The 15,425-nt window shown below is 32.4% G+C and overlaps 1 protein-coding gene across 5 annotated transcripts in view; it reads right to left on the bottom strand.

The window, feature by feature from the left end:
- LOC115209959 (muscle calcium channel subunit alpha-1-like) overlaps positions 1-15,425 on the bottom strand; it is a 460,467-nt gene that overhangs the window by 405,715 nt on the left and 39,327 nt on the right. For all 5 annotated transcript variants that reach the window (XM_029778602.2, XM_036501424.1, XM_036501423.1 and 2 more), the window contains exon 2: positions 13,085-13,487. In XM_029778602.2, the coding sequence (XP_029634462.1) occupies positions 13,085-13,487 (403 nt within the window). The remainder of the gene's footprint in view (positions 1-13,084; positions 13,488-15,425) is intronic.

A 15,425-nucleotide genomic window follows, 5' to 3' on the forward strand; every position in this document is an offset into this window, starting at 1 on the left:
TTTAGTAAAATTAGTTGCAAGTACAGCCTTTGCTGACATGGCGGGTACATGGTCTCATAGAAGACTCCACTAGAGTGGACGCAAGCGCTAATATATGATTTATAAAAACATGTGACATATTAATAAATATCTGTAAATATAAAACCACCCAGATTTTTGAGTACCTTATTTCTCCTAATATATATACATATACACATACATATATATATACATATATATATATATATATATACACACACATATATATACATATATATATATATATACATATGTTTATGTATGTATATATATATATATTATATATATATATATATACATATGTTTATGTATACATATGTTTATGTATACATATATATATATATATATATATATATATATATATATATATATACATATGTTTATGTATACATATATGTTTATGTATACATATATATATATATATATATATATATATATATATATATATACATATGTTTATGTATACATATATGTTTATGTATACATATATGTTTATGTATACATATATATATATATATATATATATATATATATATATACATATGTTTATGAATACATATATATATATATATACATATATACATACATATGTATATACATACATATGTATATATATACATATGTATATATATCAATATAAATACATATATATTTATTTATTTATATACACATATATATCTGTGTGTGTGTCTGTGTTTGGTTCCCACCACCACTTGACAAATTGGTGCTGGTGTGTTTATGTTGCTGTAACTTAGTGGTTCAGCAAAAAAAGACCAACAGATAAGTACCAGGCTTTAAAATAGAAAATAAGTACAAAGATTGATTCAATTAAAACTAAAATTCTTCAAGGTGGTGCCCCTCCATAGTTGCAAGAATTAAAAGCTTAAAAGGTGTCAAAGAATTATTATAAAATACATTGAAATAAAGATAGTAAAGTATTTTTACAATTGAAAGAATTAAAGTAGCAAATCAGGACAATTCCAAGCATGTGTATATGATATTGTGTGTGAATACGTGCACACACACTCATACATACACTTATGTACATACAAATACAAATTTTTGCAATAAAGATACAATAATAGAAAATTGTATGTATTGAATTTGTATGTGCAAGATGAAGAAAGTATGTTCTATCTGCATCAAACAGAATATTAAGTACAAAACCAGAATATACAGATGAATACTACATATAGTAACTTTCATTTCTGCCGAATTAGCCAATATTACTTTAAATTCAGCAAGCTAAATTTATGTTTAAAAAGATATATAATACATATTATGATTCTCATCACTATCATTGTCATTTTAACATCCACTTTTCCATGCTTACATGGGTTAGATGGAATTCATTCAAGCAATACGTACACACATATAAACATACGTTATATACATATATTCTAATACAAACACACACATATTAACCAATAGCTATAATCATTTGCTGTAATTAGAAGACCAGTGTATGTTATTCTTTGTTAGAGATATATAATCTTGGAAAAGCAAACAAATTAAACACCTGAGCAAAAACCAAAGTCTTAGTAAGTAGGAAGGCAGACAAATCATAAATCACTTCTGGTAGATGGCCCTACTTGATCTGGAGAAAAGATGTGGGTAGAAACTCCATAAGATGTACACGGTGTAAGCTATGGACAAACAAGAGGTGCAACAATATCAGAGGAAGGTTAACAGGGAAAATAGCTTTTGTGTGTGGAAGATGTACAGGCACAATAAACACTGAAAATGTACAGAAAATAGACTCCATTAATTGCCAGAGGGCAATAAGCCAGAGGTAGTAGATAGCTTCTGTCATCTAGGTGACCAAGTTAGTAGCTGAGGTGGGTGCTCCAAGAGTGTAGCTGTGATAATAAGATTAGGCTGGCAAAGTTCAGAGAGCTCCTACCTCTGCTGGCAACAAAGGGTCTCTCTCTCAGAGTAAAAGGTAGATTGTATGATGCCTTTGTGCAAAAAGCCATGCTATATGGCAGTGAAACATGGGCTGTGACAGCCAAGGACATGTGTATGCCAGTATGCTTCAGTGGATGTGCAATGTCAGTGTGCTTGTTCGACAGAGCGTAAGCATCTTGAGAGAAAAGTTGGGCATAAAAAGCATCAGATGTGATGTGCAAGAGAAATGAATGCACATGGCCATGTGACGTGTATGGACAAGGACAGCTGTGAAGAAGTGTCAAACTCTAACAGTGGAGGGAAACTGTAGAAGAGGTAGACTCAGGAAGTTATGGGACAAGGTGGTGAAGTATGATCTTCAAACTTTGAGCCTCACAGAGGCAATGAATAGTGACTGAGACCTTTGGCAATACACTGTGCTTGAGAAGACTTGTCAAGCCAAGTGAAATCATAGTCATGGCTAATGCTGGTGTCACGTAACTGGCAACCATGCCAGTGGTACATAAAAAGCACTTTTTGAGCATTGGGCCTCACGGACACAAAGAGGCTGATGCCAGTGGCACATGAAAAGCTCCTTTCAAATGTTGGGCCTCGCAGAGTCAATGACTGAGACCTTTGGTATTATGTCATGCTTGAGAAGAAGATCCATCAAGCCAAGTAAAATTGCAGTTGTGATAGATACTGGTGTCATGTAAATGGCACCCATGCCGGTGGTACGTAAAAGTACCCATTACACTCTTGGAGTGGTTGGAATTAGGAAGGGCATCCAGCCATAGAAAACATGCCAAATCAGACTGGAGTCTGGTGTAGCTTCCCAGCCCTGTCAAACTGTCCAACTGGTGTCAGCATAGACAATGGACACTAAATGATAATGATGATGATGATTTCTAAACACAGTGAATTTATTGATATGTATTTTTTTTTTATTCTTATTGAAAAACTAATTTTAAAACTTCAAAAACAAGCTTGTATTTTGGCTAAAATTTCTTTTCTATGTAACCCTCCAATAGTACAGTTTATTGTTGAAAGCAGCAGGACACTACATTATAGGCAACTGTTTCATTAGATTACAGCAGAGGTCTCAAATGCTACTCTAGGCTTGAAAGTTATAATAAATCAACAGTGTATATTTCATATCTAAGTAAGACATTTTTGATTTTGTCTCAGCTTACCTCATTGAAGAATAAGTACCAAGCCTTCAAGGAAGAAGTAACCTATAATGGACTAACTTATTAAACAGGATGAAATTTGCTTCTGATTTTCTCAATACTACATAAACTGAATTTAAGCAATGGCTGGCTTCTATTGTTGATGTTCTTGTTTTGCTCCAAGCCAGTTTTGATCAATCACATTTATGATTAAAGACATTCAAACCATAACCACCCAGTCATTCCTTTTTGAATATTTTCACACATAGTATACATAAAACTAAATTAACCAATGCAAACTTTCTTTTTTGAGATGGTAGGATAAAAATCTGAGATTTGGTTGCTATTTCTAGTAGGTTAGATGATCATATAGAGTCTTTCTGGATGACACATCCTGTTTTTGTTCATCATGTTGCTCATCATTTATGGTTGTTTAAATATTTTTGGAGGCAGTGAGTGACATAAAGATACAATTTACAGAAAATTCAAAACTTTAATCTCATCTTTAAGAGATCAACTTTAATTTTTCCCAGTTTTAGACAAATGCATTTAAAGAGAAAGCATATTAGATCTAGTAATATCAGATCTATAACTTCTGCTTTCTTTGGGAATATTCAGAAGACTAGTGTGTATGAAGGATATAATGCAACAAGTACAACACAGTACAAACACAGTGATTGGATTCATCAAAGAAACAACATTCTAAAACCACTGACTGGCAGAACTAGGTGACAGGATAAAATTACAATTATAGTAATCTACAAAGCATTTGGTAAGCCAATTCCCAACTACGCTATGTATAGGATCCACAAGCCTAAGACAAGAAGAGGAGAAAACTTTAGTCTACTGTGCAACTGTCTCTGCCAACAAACTACTGTTCTGCATACAGGGGAAAACTATTTTGACAACTGTAACTGATACCTGACTGCGACAAATATCAAATACTGACAATAAATAGGAATCAACTTTTAAATTTACCTTTTTCTCACTAATAGACTAATATCTTCTGAAGCATTATGGTGGAAACTTTTACAATAATCATCTGAACCAGAGTGTTGAGTGTCTTCCACAATAAGTTAAAATCCAAGTACCAAAGCTTATAATTTGCAGAAAGAGACCTTGTGAGACCTCTGATAACAGGTTGCTGTCGACTCTCACAGAATCAACCAGAACAAGTAAGAGCAAGAGCTCTGAGAAGTAAAATGATGATGATGATGATTTGAAACAAGAAGAATTTGGAGTATGAAAACTGTAAAGGTTGTGCCTATAATAATTAGTGCATTGGGAACTATAATCAAAGATATAGACAAATGGCTGAATGAGATGGGAGTAGAATGTCCTGTAGAGCTTCCACAGAAAGTTTGCTTCTCAGGCACAGAAAAGAATATCAGGAGAGTTCTAAGCACTTGAAAGATTATTGAAAGGTTGTAAATACCTAAGGTTACAGATAGTAACCTACTACCCATATAAATCCTACCAGAAATAAGACTGAATCTGAGTCAAATCAATAACACAAAAGAAGGAGGAGCAGCAGCAGTAACTTATTGTCCACAGTGCTAAGGTGCTCTACATTATAATTTGTTATAACAGGTATATTAAATTAAGCTGTGGTCGTGGTTATGAAAATTATGAGTGCTACAAAGGATACAGTATATCATAAATGAAATTGTATGGTATGAATAATAGAGTAAATGTTTAATATTGTAATTATTAAGGCGAGTGAGTATATGTTTAATATTGGAATTATTAAGGTGGTGAGCTGGCAGAATCGTTAGCACACCAGACGAAATGCTTAGCAGTATTTCATCTGCCACTACATTCTGAATTCAAATTCCGCCGAGGTTGACTTTGCCTTTCACCCTTTTCAGGGTTGATTAAATAAGTACCAGTTATGCACTTGGGTCAATGTAATCGACTTAATCCCTTTGTCTGTCCTTGTTTGTGATCATGTACTGCACATCATAATCATCGTTTAATGTCTGTCTTCCATGCTGGCATGTGCTGGACAGTTTGACAGGAGCTGGCTAGGCAGAAGCCTGCACCAGAGAATTTTATTATTGCATCATTACTATTGAGATGTAGCTATGCATTTATACATATATGATGATGTGTATGTATGTACATACACACATATAAATATGATATATATATATATATTAGTTTGTTTAGTGTCCATTTTTCCATGCTGGCATGGGTTTGACAGGGATATGTTTTTTTTAAGTAGGTAAACATATCACTATTTCACTTAGTGAAGCTGAGGGATGTCAATATATGTGTTGCTCTCTATCTCACAGACATACACACATGCACACGATGGCTCCTCTACAGCTCCAGTATACCAAGTTCATTCACAAGGTGTTGTTCAACTCAGGGCTGTCATACAAGACACTTGACTGAGGTAATGTGCAGCGAGATTGAATTCAAAACTATATGATTACAAAGCAAACTTCTTAACCACATAGTAATGCTTCTGTTTACACACACACATGCACACCTTAACTTGTTCTTCGCTTTTAGTCTTTGAGTCTCATCCAAGTTTTGCCCTCTCACAATACTATGAATGCACAATGTTTTAGTTGCAATGCAAGCAATTCTGAATTTAAATGGAAACAAAACTAGTCAGTAGCTCTAACACTTTCTTGAAATTAATCCTCCAGACTTTTCTAAACACTTTATCTTTTGCATAAACTTTTTTAGATTACCTTGGAAACATCTAGGATTATTTCTATCGAATTTCTTCAGTTTCATCTAATTCTAAATTAAAAACTCTATTTAGCAAGTAACTCATGACACATTTTGAAAACAGCTAAACTCTTAGTAGCTATTTAAAGTAGATTAACAGCTGCTGTTATCCATTTCTCATGTTTGCTCCCAAGAAAACCAAGTTAATGTGTTTGACATTAGTGAAACAGTCACAAATAACTGTCAAAAGAAGGAGTATTTTAACTTTCTCCAACTGTAATTGTAAAAGAACAAGCAGGATTTATTCTCTTTGGGTGACTATCTAATGTCAAGCAAGAAAAGAGCCTGATATGAAGAATATCTGAAGAAGCCTGCGAAAAGATGATAATGATAATAAATTATTAAACTCATATAAAACTTTTGAGTTAGAAGGAAGAAAAATGAGTAATCAATAAAGCCAAATCTTTCAAAATGGCTTTAGTGTTGTAATTGTTATGTAAATATATTTATATCTAATTGTATTGTGTGTATATATAATAAAATGTAAGCAAATGTTTACTGTTTAATTGTAGGTTACAAAATGTTCTATAATTTTTTTTTTAAATTACAAAATATTTTAAAACATTATACAGAAAGCTATAGTTATTCCATTAGAATAATTCATTGAAATTATGCAGATAGTCATGTTATTGATTTTAAAAAAATATGCATTAGTGTACATTATCAAGAAGCTTATTGTTTAAGGAAATCTAAATAAAGACAACCATTTCTTTTTTTCGTTTTTTTACCTGTATCTAATATTTATTTATGGATAGCTTGTAAAAGAAATGTACATCAAAGGATGTAGTTGCAGTCTAGACTATTCACAGTTCTTCTAATCACTGCTGTCATTGCATGTCCTAGGCCTTACTAAATGTTACCAGGTTATATCGAAATCGAAAAAATAGAATAAAACAAGACATGAGTATTGATTACATTCAGACCTTTACAGGCACAGACACTGAATGCTTTCTATTCATAGAAAAAGTTATTTAGTATTCACTAACAGTTCTCTATGACACTGCCATATCATATGTAACTATTGTGAAGCTATTTTTTTCTTTTTCTGTAATTTGTATTTTTTTTTATAGTTCTCATTCAACATTGGATTCTGAGGGAAAAGAAATGAAAAAGATGTAAAAGAAATTTTTATTAAGAGTATAAGTAAAAAAAAAATGTATCTGATAAAATAGGTAAGAAGATAGAAAATAGTAGAATCTTTTTCTTTTTTTTGTATTTTTATAAATTAGCTTTTAAGATTAAAAAAGAATTAAATTAATTTTCCATAGAGGATTTTTAGCAAAACAGGTTAGATCTGGAATCATGAATACTTCAGTAAATAAATAATGATAACACAAGTATGATTGATTTAAGTAAAATATATACTTATCTCTTCTCTAGGCTAAAAGCAATTGCATATACTGACATGTGTGCATGTGTGTGTGCATGTATGTATGATACATACAAGCACATACCCCCACCCACCCCCACACACACACAGTTATCAATACGCATACACATTTTACTTTGCAGCTATTGAACAATTAGTTACAAGTTTCCAGCAGACTAATCACTGGCTCTCAGCATATTTGATGGTCAGAGTGACAAAGGGTTGTCTCATATTTTGGAACCAATAGCACAGAGAGCATCTTTTAAATTTAAGTGTGCTCGTCTCTTAGTTTCCTTTCTGATGCTTATTGCTTTATAATGTCAAGCGGTAATGTAAACAAATGATTTGAATTTGGTATGATTTCTATATCTTCTATCTCACTTATTAGTTTTACTTCTCTTTGACAAGGGAATAAAAAAATCTAACCAATATTAGATGCCCTTCTACTGCTTCCATCCAGTTTATAAATTTTCATTGTACACATTCCTTTATCCAAATCACAATCAGTCTTTTTTTTCCCTATCTTCTACATTCATTTCCATCACTCCTCTCATCCAGAATCTTTCATTCTTTCTAAGCACATGACTTAACCATCTCATCCCATTTCTGGTTCTATTCCCATAATTCCCTGCAGTTCACAGTTTGTCATCTTTCCAATGGCAATGTAGGAATTGTGATTGTGATTTATGCAGATGGTACAAGAAGAAAAGATATAAGTTTAATCTGTTGGATGTGCAACATTAACTTTCATAAAAAGATGCAAATGACCTGACATCAACAGACTCATGCAGGAGAAACAATTCTGCAGGTATGAAGATGTATGCTGAGTGAAAATTGCCATGTGCAATAAAAATGTACCAATAGCAAAAGGGCAACAAAATTGGCACAGGAAAAATAGAAGTTAGTTTTGATCTCAGGAAGTTCAGTTTTACAGATCAGATGGGACAAGACAAGAGGAGTGGTTATGAGCAATACTTCAAAATGGTTACTCCCATACTGACATACAAAAACAGTCATTAAAATGATGATGATGATGATGATAGCTAACAAGTATAAACAAAATGAAATAGCTGCAATAGAGAATCAAATATAGGTTCTCTAATGAAATGTGGATTGTGAATCTATTCCATAGAGCTTACCAGTATTACAGAGCCATCACCTGCAGAATGTAAATGTATCTGACTATAGATTGTGATAGGTTCTGTTCATAAAATGCTACTGATATGCACAATTTATAGAATTACAAACAAAAAGTAAGTTTTTCAGAAGCAACTGTTACAAATCTAAAAACCTTTCACGTTTTATTTTTGTATTAATGTTAAAATTTGTTCAGAACTTGCTTGATTGCTTAAGTGGAAATAAACTTCAACATTTTACACCTACTAGATAAACATTTCTCAGAGGAATGCAATACATACAGAATTTGTAGTTATATAACCTACAGAAATTCACTTTTACCAACAATTTTATTAAATGGTCCAAATACTTTCCTGTCAATAGGTCTTCCTTTGGACACTGCCCTAACTACATTCAAAGAGATCAATGAATATAAGTATTTTAAATAAACTACAATAGAAATAATAGCTGGGATATCATTAATAGTAAAGATGCATTGATTAATGAACCAACAATACTGAATGAAATACATTCAGTCACAAGGAAATATAAAATTTATGGCAAATCAGTTCAGATTAGGGTTAAGAAGAAACTGTTGTTCAGGTGAATAATAATTTTAGCAATTTACTAGAATGGTATTACAGCAACTAATTCAAGAATAGTTTACAATCTTTCCCACAAGTCACAGAAAGTGATTAATGGTAAGTTTCTCCACATGGAATGTTCAACATGGCATAAGGCCAAGAATCATACTTTGTAAATACCATCCCAGATGAGGAAGGGAAGTGAAATCCATGGCAATTCTTTCAGAATGCTTCAACATGAAATTTATATGAAATGGGCATCTTTAAAAAAACTTAGTTTAGAAAGAGAAAATATTGAAAGTTTATTTGATCTCTTACTTTGTGTCTTTCTCCTTCTGTCTCACTCTCTCTCCACTCTCTTTCTCTGTCAGAGACAAAGTTGGTATTTATGACTTTGGAAAAGCTATATGCAAAAGGAAGCAGGAACCTAAACAAGATAGCAGTTTGCACACATGCATCATACAATTTACTTTTCACTCTGAGTAAGAGGCCCTTTGTCACCAGTAGGGGTAGAAGCTTTCTGAACTTTGTCCAGGCTATTCTTATTCTGTTGGTAACACTTTCTGAGCATCCACCCCAACTACAGACTTGGTCACCTAGGTAGCAGAAGCTATCAACTACTTCTAGTTTCTCCCCTTGGCATGTGATGGAATCATGAAAACTAACTGATTTGGAGGACTGTCATTGATGAACTTCTTGATATGACTGGTGCGTCCTGGAGCTCCTGCCAATGAATTTTAAGCAAAGAATTGTGAATGAGAAGAGTTACAGCAAAATTTGCACCTCGATTGCTCATGTAAGATCAAAAGCAGTCATGACTGGATGTGTGTCAAGAACTGGAAGAAGAGTTGGAAGATGATCCAGACCTATTTTTAAAGGTCATCACTGGTAACAAAAGCTGGTGCTATGGAATTTGCAGATATGGAAGAGGTGAAAAAAAAATGACAGAGGCATTAAAAGGAATCAGTCCAAGCACTGCTTCGAATAGTGGAAAATGCGCCTGAATTGATGCATTGCTTCAAATGGAGAATATTTTGCAGGCGATAAAAGTGTAAACATGTAAAACTACATGAATAAAATAATATTGCAAAATTCCAGTTTCTTTTGGGTACCCCCTTCTATATATATATTGATTCTCAGTCTTATGGTTAAGATCAAGGTCTAATATTTACTCTTAACAGTTTTATATATATATATATATATATATATACTTGCTGGTGCACCCGATAATTCCCAGGGATAAAGATGTTCTATTGAAATGCTTTATTACTCTGATATAAGAAAGCAATTTTGTTACAACTACCATAGAAAGTGTATTTTCCACGAAAAAATACAAAAAAGGAGGAAGGGATTGTTGGAGGTTGGTGAGAGAGGTTTTCAGAGGTTGGCGAGAAAGATTGTCGGAGGTTGGTGAGAGAGGTTGTTGGAGGTTGGCGAGAGGCAAAGACATTATTCTGCTTAGCAAAGGCATCTGGGAAATGTATAACTGCTGTCATTCACAGAAAAACTATTGTTTTACCATGAGAAAAGCACTGTTAAATAGTCAAGTGAAATTTGGCAATTGAGGATCGAATCCACGCTAAGCCTGCATGAAGCCACTACAAATATGTTGTGGAATAAAAAATGTATCTACTGTCATGGAAAAAGTGTAAATGCAGAATTATCATAGTAATGGGCATTCAAAAAAGTATGTATGTATAGAAATGTATAATCTTTAATGTTTAAGATTCAAATTAAGGAAGTGCAATAATAATGTTTAGCAGCTCAAAACTGTGAGTAGTGAAATGCAGAATTAGGTCAGCTGATTGTGAGAATCAAATATTGATCGTTTCGCTAAAATCTGCAGGTGGTATGGGTTATTTCCCTTGGGTTGTTTAAATAAAATATTAGTAATATGTAGTAGATAGAAGGATCCATTGGAAAGGGCCTATTATCAATTTTTTTCAACAATCTAAGTATGTCACGAGGTTTCCAGACTCACGTGTCAAATAAAGTATAAAAGTGATATTGTCTGCAAAAATTAGAAATAGGACACAAAAAATCAATATTCAAAGTAATCGAACATAATCAATCAAATTTCCCTTGAATGTTTAAAAGAAATATCGTACAGGTGCCATGGGTTCTAATTAGAAATTATCTGAACATGGAAATAATTGTAGGTTATAAGAAATGAATGTTATTTGAAACTGGAGTTGTGTTAATAAATTGATGTCTATCTATCAATTTCTCCATTTTCTTTTCTTTTCTTATACATCCATATAAGAAGAAAAGAAAATGGAGGTTAGGAAGTAAATAAATTGTTTATTATTAACAGCAAATTGGTCATCTTCACTTACAGCCAATTAATACTCAATAAACATTAAATTTACATTTATGGGACATGAGCACAATATCATCAGAGGAAAAAAGATGTATATTTGGATTTATATGTGTGCTTATGAATTCATTTTAAAAGTGAGAATTTGGCAGCAAGAGCACTAGAATTGAATATTTAAAAAATCCTAGATTGTTGCACCAGAATTCAAGTCACCAAAATATCAATCTAGTTTTTCATTCATTCACTGATACTTAAGTAGTAGGAATTATATTTGACAGAGTGTCATATATGCCTACCGTTTAGTAATAGCTAGTGAAAATAGCCTTCAAATTTGTCTCTAGTTACATGTTGATCACTTTTCTAAATGTTATGCAAAGTATTAACTTCAAAAAATTCACTGATATATTTTCTCAGGATTTGTAATCACTTGATATTATAAACTATTTGAAATCTTTATCCAAATAGAAGGGTGAAGAGTTAATTCAAACTATTAAATTGATGCCTTTTAATCTTGCTAACAAGATGAAAACATTAAAAATATTGATAAAAAAAGTAAGAGTTTTTATATGTAGAGAGAAAACATGAGTCATTGATATTATTATATGTGTAATAACAAACGCTGAAAATTGTTATGTTTAACATATATAATAATCACAAAATCTTGACAAACTGCTGTAAGTTTCAAGGTTAACCAAAGCTTTTGTTGCAGTGTGTCTCCAGCCATGAACGTCTGCTAGTAGAACTTTAATATATTGACTTCAAATTTATGGCTTAAAGAATATGTGGTCTCCATGGTAGTAGGAAGTTATGAATGAAATTTAACAGGCTACACTGAGAAGGACAAGCAACTAAACAAAATACCAACTCTAATTCTATCTTAAATGATTTTCATTACATGCTAGAATATATAAATATACGAAATAAGAAAACTAACAAAGGAGAGATGAACTCCATGACTGGTGGCAGGTAGCTCATAAGGAGATTCAAAATATCATTTCTAATTCCATCAGGTTTACAAATAAAATTTATAAAGTTTTAAAACTTGGTTAAACATAATTGGAAAATAGATAGAATTCAGTTACAAATATAGTTAAATATTACTCAAATAGAACTATCAACGACAGAAATCAATAGAAAAATAAATTCATAGAAATAAAGATGTTTCAAATGAAATGGAGAAATTGATTCAGGTATTTCCTTCTTTTTTTTTTTCTTTTCAATTTTTCTTTTAAAAATGCAAAAAAAAAAAGCTTTTTTGTTTTTTTACTTTATGTTTAGATCATGAAAATCATGGGATATTGAATATTTCAAAAAATTATGAGTATTATGATAATGCAATATAAATGTAAGAGAGTGAAATGAGGAAAATGTATACATCACCCTTTCTTGCCAGACTCCATCTTGCTGTTTAGTGCACTTTGTAAACTCCAATAATGCAAAGGTGTTTCCAGCAAAAATGAATAGTGATGGCTTTGACTCCCAACCCAGACAACCAAATCTAACCCTCAAAAAAATCATGCAATATACAGAAAATACTGGGAACAAAAATTAGTATATGATATTCTAAAATAAGACAGAAAAAAAACTGAAGAAACAATCAACAAAAAATTTTCCCCCTAAAATCAACTTAATCTGTATCATTAAAATTAAGCCATATAATTTAAAATAATTAAAATATAAAGAAAAACATGTATAATACTCTCATATTAAAAAAATAAAATATTTAACATGAAAAAATATAAAGTAACATTTAAATTTATCCCACATTTCTATTTATTGGTTAATATTAACCACAAGCTTTTCTAAACAAATTTCCCAATAATACACACACACAAATACACAAACACACACACGTGTTGCTTTCAACATTAAGAAAGGATATTTCCATTCTACAATCCGTATACAGACTTTCCGGAGTGGGTTTTTTAGGGTCAGACAGAACATCGACCGTGCCGGCCGAATGTTCTGCTGAGCCTGCTTCCGGATGTTGACCCGTTTCCGGGTCATGTTGGTTACCGTGGTGGCAGCCAGCGCTGTAGCCCAGGCAGAACTGAGGGGTTTGGCAGGATCGGTCCCGGCTTCAGGGCCAGTAGTGGAACTAGTAGCCCCCTGTTCTTGTGATTGAAGTTGACTAAAGTTTTGCAACGACTGTGACAATGACTGTTCTCCCACTGCCGTCCGATCTTGGCTGAGTATCCCCCGTGGGGGCCTAGAAAGTGTGTTACTGGTAGCAAAACTACTGCTGCTGCTACAGGCTGCTGTATCCTTCTCATTATGTGCTGCCCCTGAAAAATAAGCAAAAAGAATATTGAAACAATCAATTTTAACAAATAATGTAAAAAGGTAAGTTAAAATTAATTCAATTCAAAGTGTCTCTAGCATAAGCATTGGTTAAGTGTTCAAACTGCTATATGATAAGTAGGAAACCTTACTGCATATAAATTTGCCAGTGAAGCCAAATGTTCACCAGCATTTAAATTTTCTTTTTTTCTTTCTTTTTTGCTTTTTTATTTTGTCTGAAAAGCTAAGTTATATATTTACAGATTCAATTTTGGACCCTGAAATGAATATAAAAAATATGACTTTATCTTAGTAGTTATGTATATAAACACAATTTTAAAGAAGTGTACCTTTCTATTGTTCCCCAAGTGAAAAATATAAAACAATAGCCTTGGACATGCAGCCAAAGTTGTTTCACAACTGAATGGTTTGGGGTTCAGTCCCACTGTGAAACACCTTGAACAACTGTTTTCTATCATACTCTTGTGATGCCTTGTGAGTGAATTTGCAAGACAGAAACTGAAAGAAGCTCACTTTATGTGTATGTGTGTGTGTGTGTGTGTATCTGTTTGTTTCTTCTTGTCTTGATATCATATGATAATCGTAAATAAATATCACCAGCAAATGAACAGCATTTTTTTGTTTTCAATCTTTCATGAGAACATGTCTGACCATGGGGAAATATATTGGATCTTTTTGGTTTGAAGGGCAGTTTTTTCTAGCGGTGTCATGTGAAATTGTCACCCATAATTATGACCCTAGTATCAATCTATTGCATTTCAATCTGTTTTAGAGTTAGGGTTAGGGGTGGGGGGAAGGGTATCTTTTTTTCTTCACAAATGTAAATAAACCCAATCTGTTTCTTAAACAAGGGACATATTCATACGGCACAGAATGTTTTTTACCTCAATAGACGTCAGTGATTGGTTGAAATTGCAAAAAATTGAAGAAAAAAAACAACAAATATCTTACAAACCATAGAATTTTCTCAATAAAGCCAAGAGAAAAAGATGTTTTATAAACACATTCTACCAGTATACGAAGTTTAAAATTTTTTGGTTACCTAGAAATTATGTTAAAAACTGCCGTTCAAACCGAAAAGATCCAATATATTTGGAGAAAGGTGAGGGTTTGAAACAAGGAGGGCATCCAGCTGCAGAAAATCTGTGTAAACAAATTCCATCTGACCCATGCAATCATGGAAAAGTAGATGTTAAAGTAATAATGATGAGTTTTAATGTCTAAATTTTTAGTATATTGTTCCTGTTGTAAACAATGCTTTAAATTTAGAAGTAAATTGATATTAAAATTCTATACTGCCTGGGATGTCAAAATCAGATTGGTTTCACTCATTGCACAAATTTTGACCTCTGAAATTGTGTTGGCATGATAGAATCATGAAACCACAGATTGGAGAGTTGTAGATCTTCAAAAAGATTTCCATTTCTATGAAGAACAAATTTTTGGTACTAGATATAATTTTTGATACTAAATATAAACTAGATATAATCCACTGATCCATTGCTCCAGGTATACTATGTCTTTATTTAGTGGAGAAATATACTCAATCTAAACCACTGAGTGAACCACCACATGATTGCTTGACCCGCTAGAAAAAGCAGTAAATCCTTCCTCAAATCACACCTCACCATTTTAGGAATTAACACATTTTCTTTATATATCAAAATTTCAACTTTTCCTTGATTTTTGTCATCATAAGAATAATTTAATCAGTGCTACTTTTCCATAATAGTGGGAAAGTGTCAAAATTTTGTAGACATGATCAAATACAAGAAAATCTTTATCTAATTCTCAAACCTGTAAAAATAATTACATTATTTAGTCTTAAATATTAAGTGTGTTATCACTCTATTTGGTCATTGAGGGAGGTTTGGTATGTGTCGTAATTCAGCCTTGCAGTGCATATTCTTCTTTAAGTTACT

The sequence above is a fragment of the Octopus sinensis genome, linkage group LG3, assembly GCF_006345805.1.
Source record: "Octopus sinensis linkage group LG3, ASM634580v1, whole genome shotgun sequence".
Classification (NCBI taxonomy): domain Eukaryota; kingdom Metazoa; phylum Mollusca; class Cephalopoda; order Octopoda; family Octopodidae; genus Octopus; species Octopus sinensis.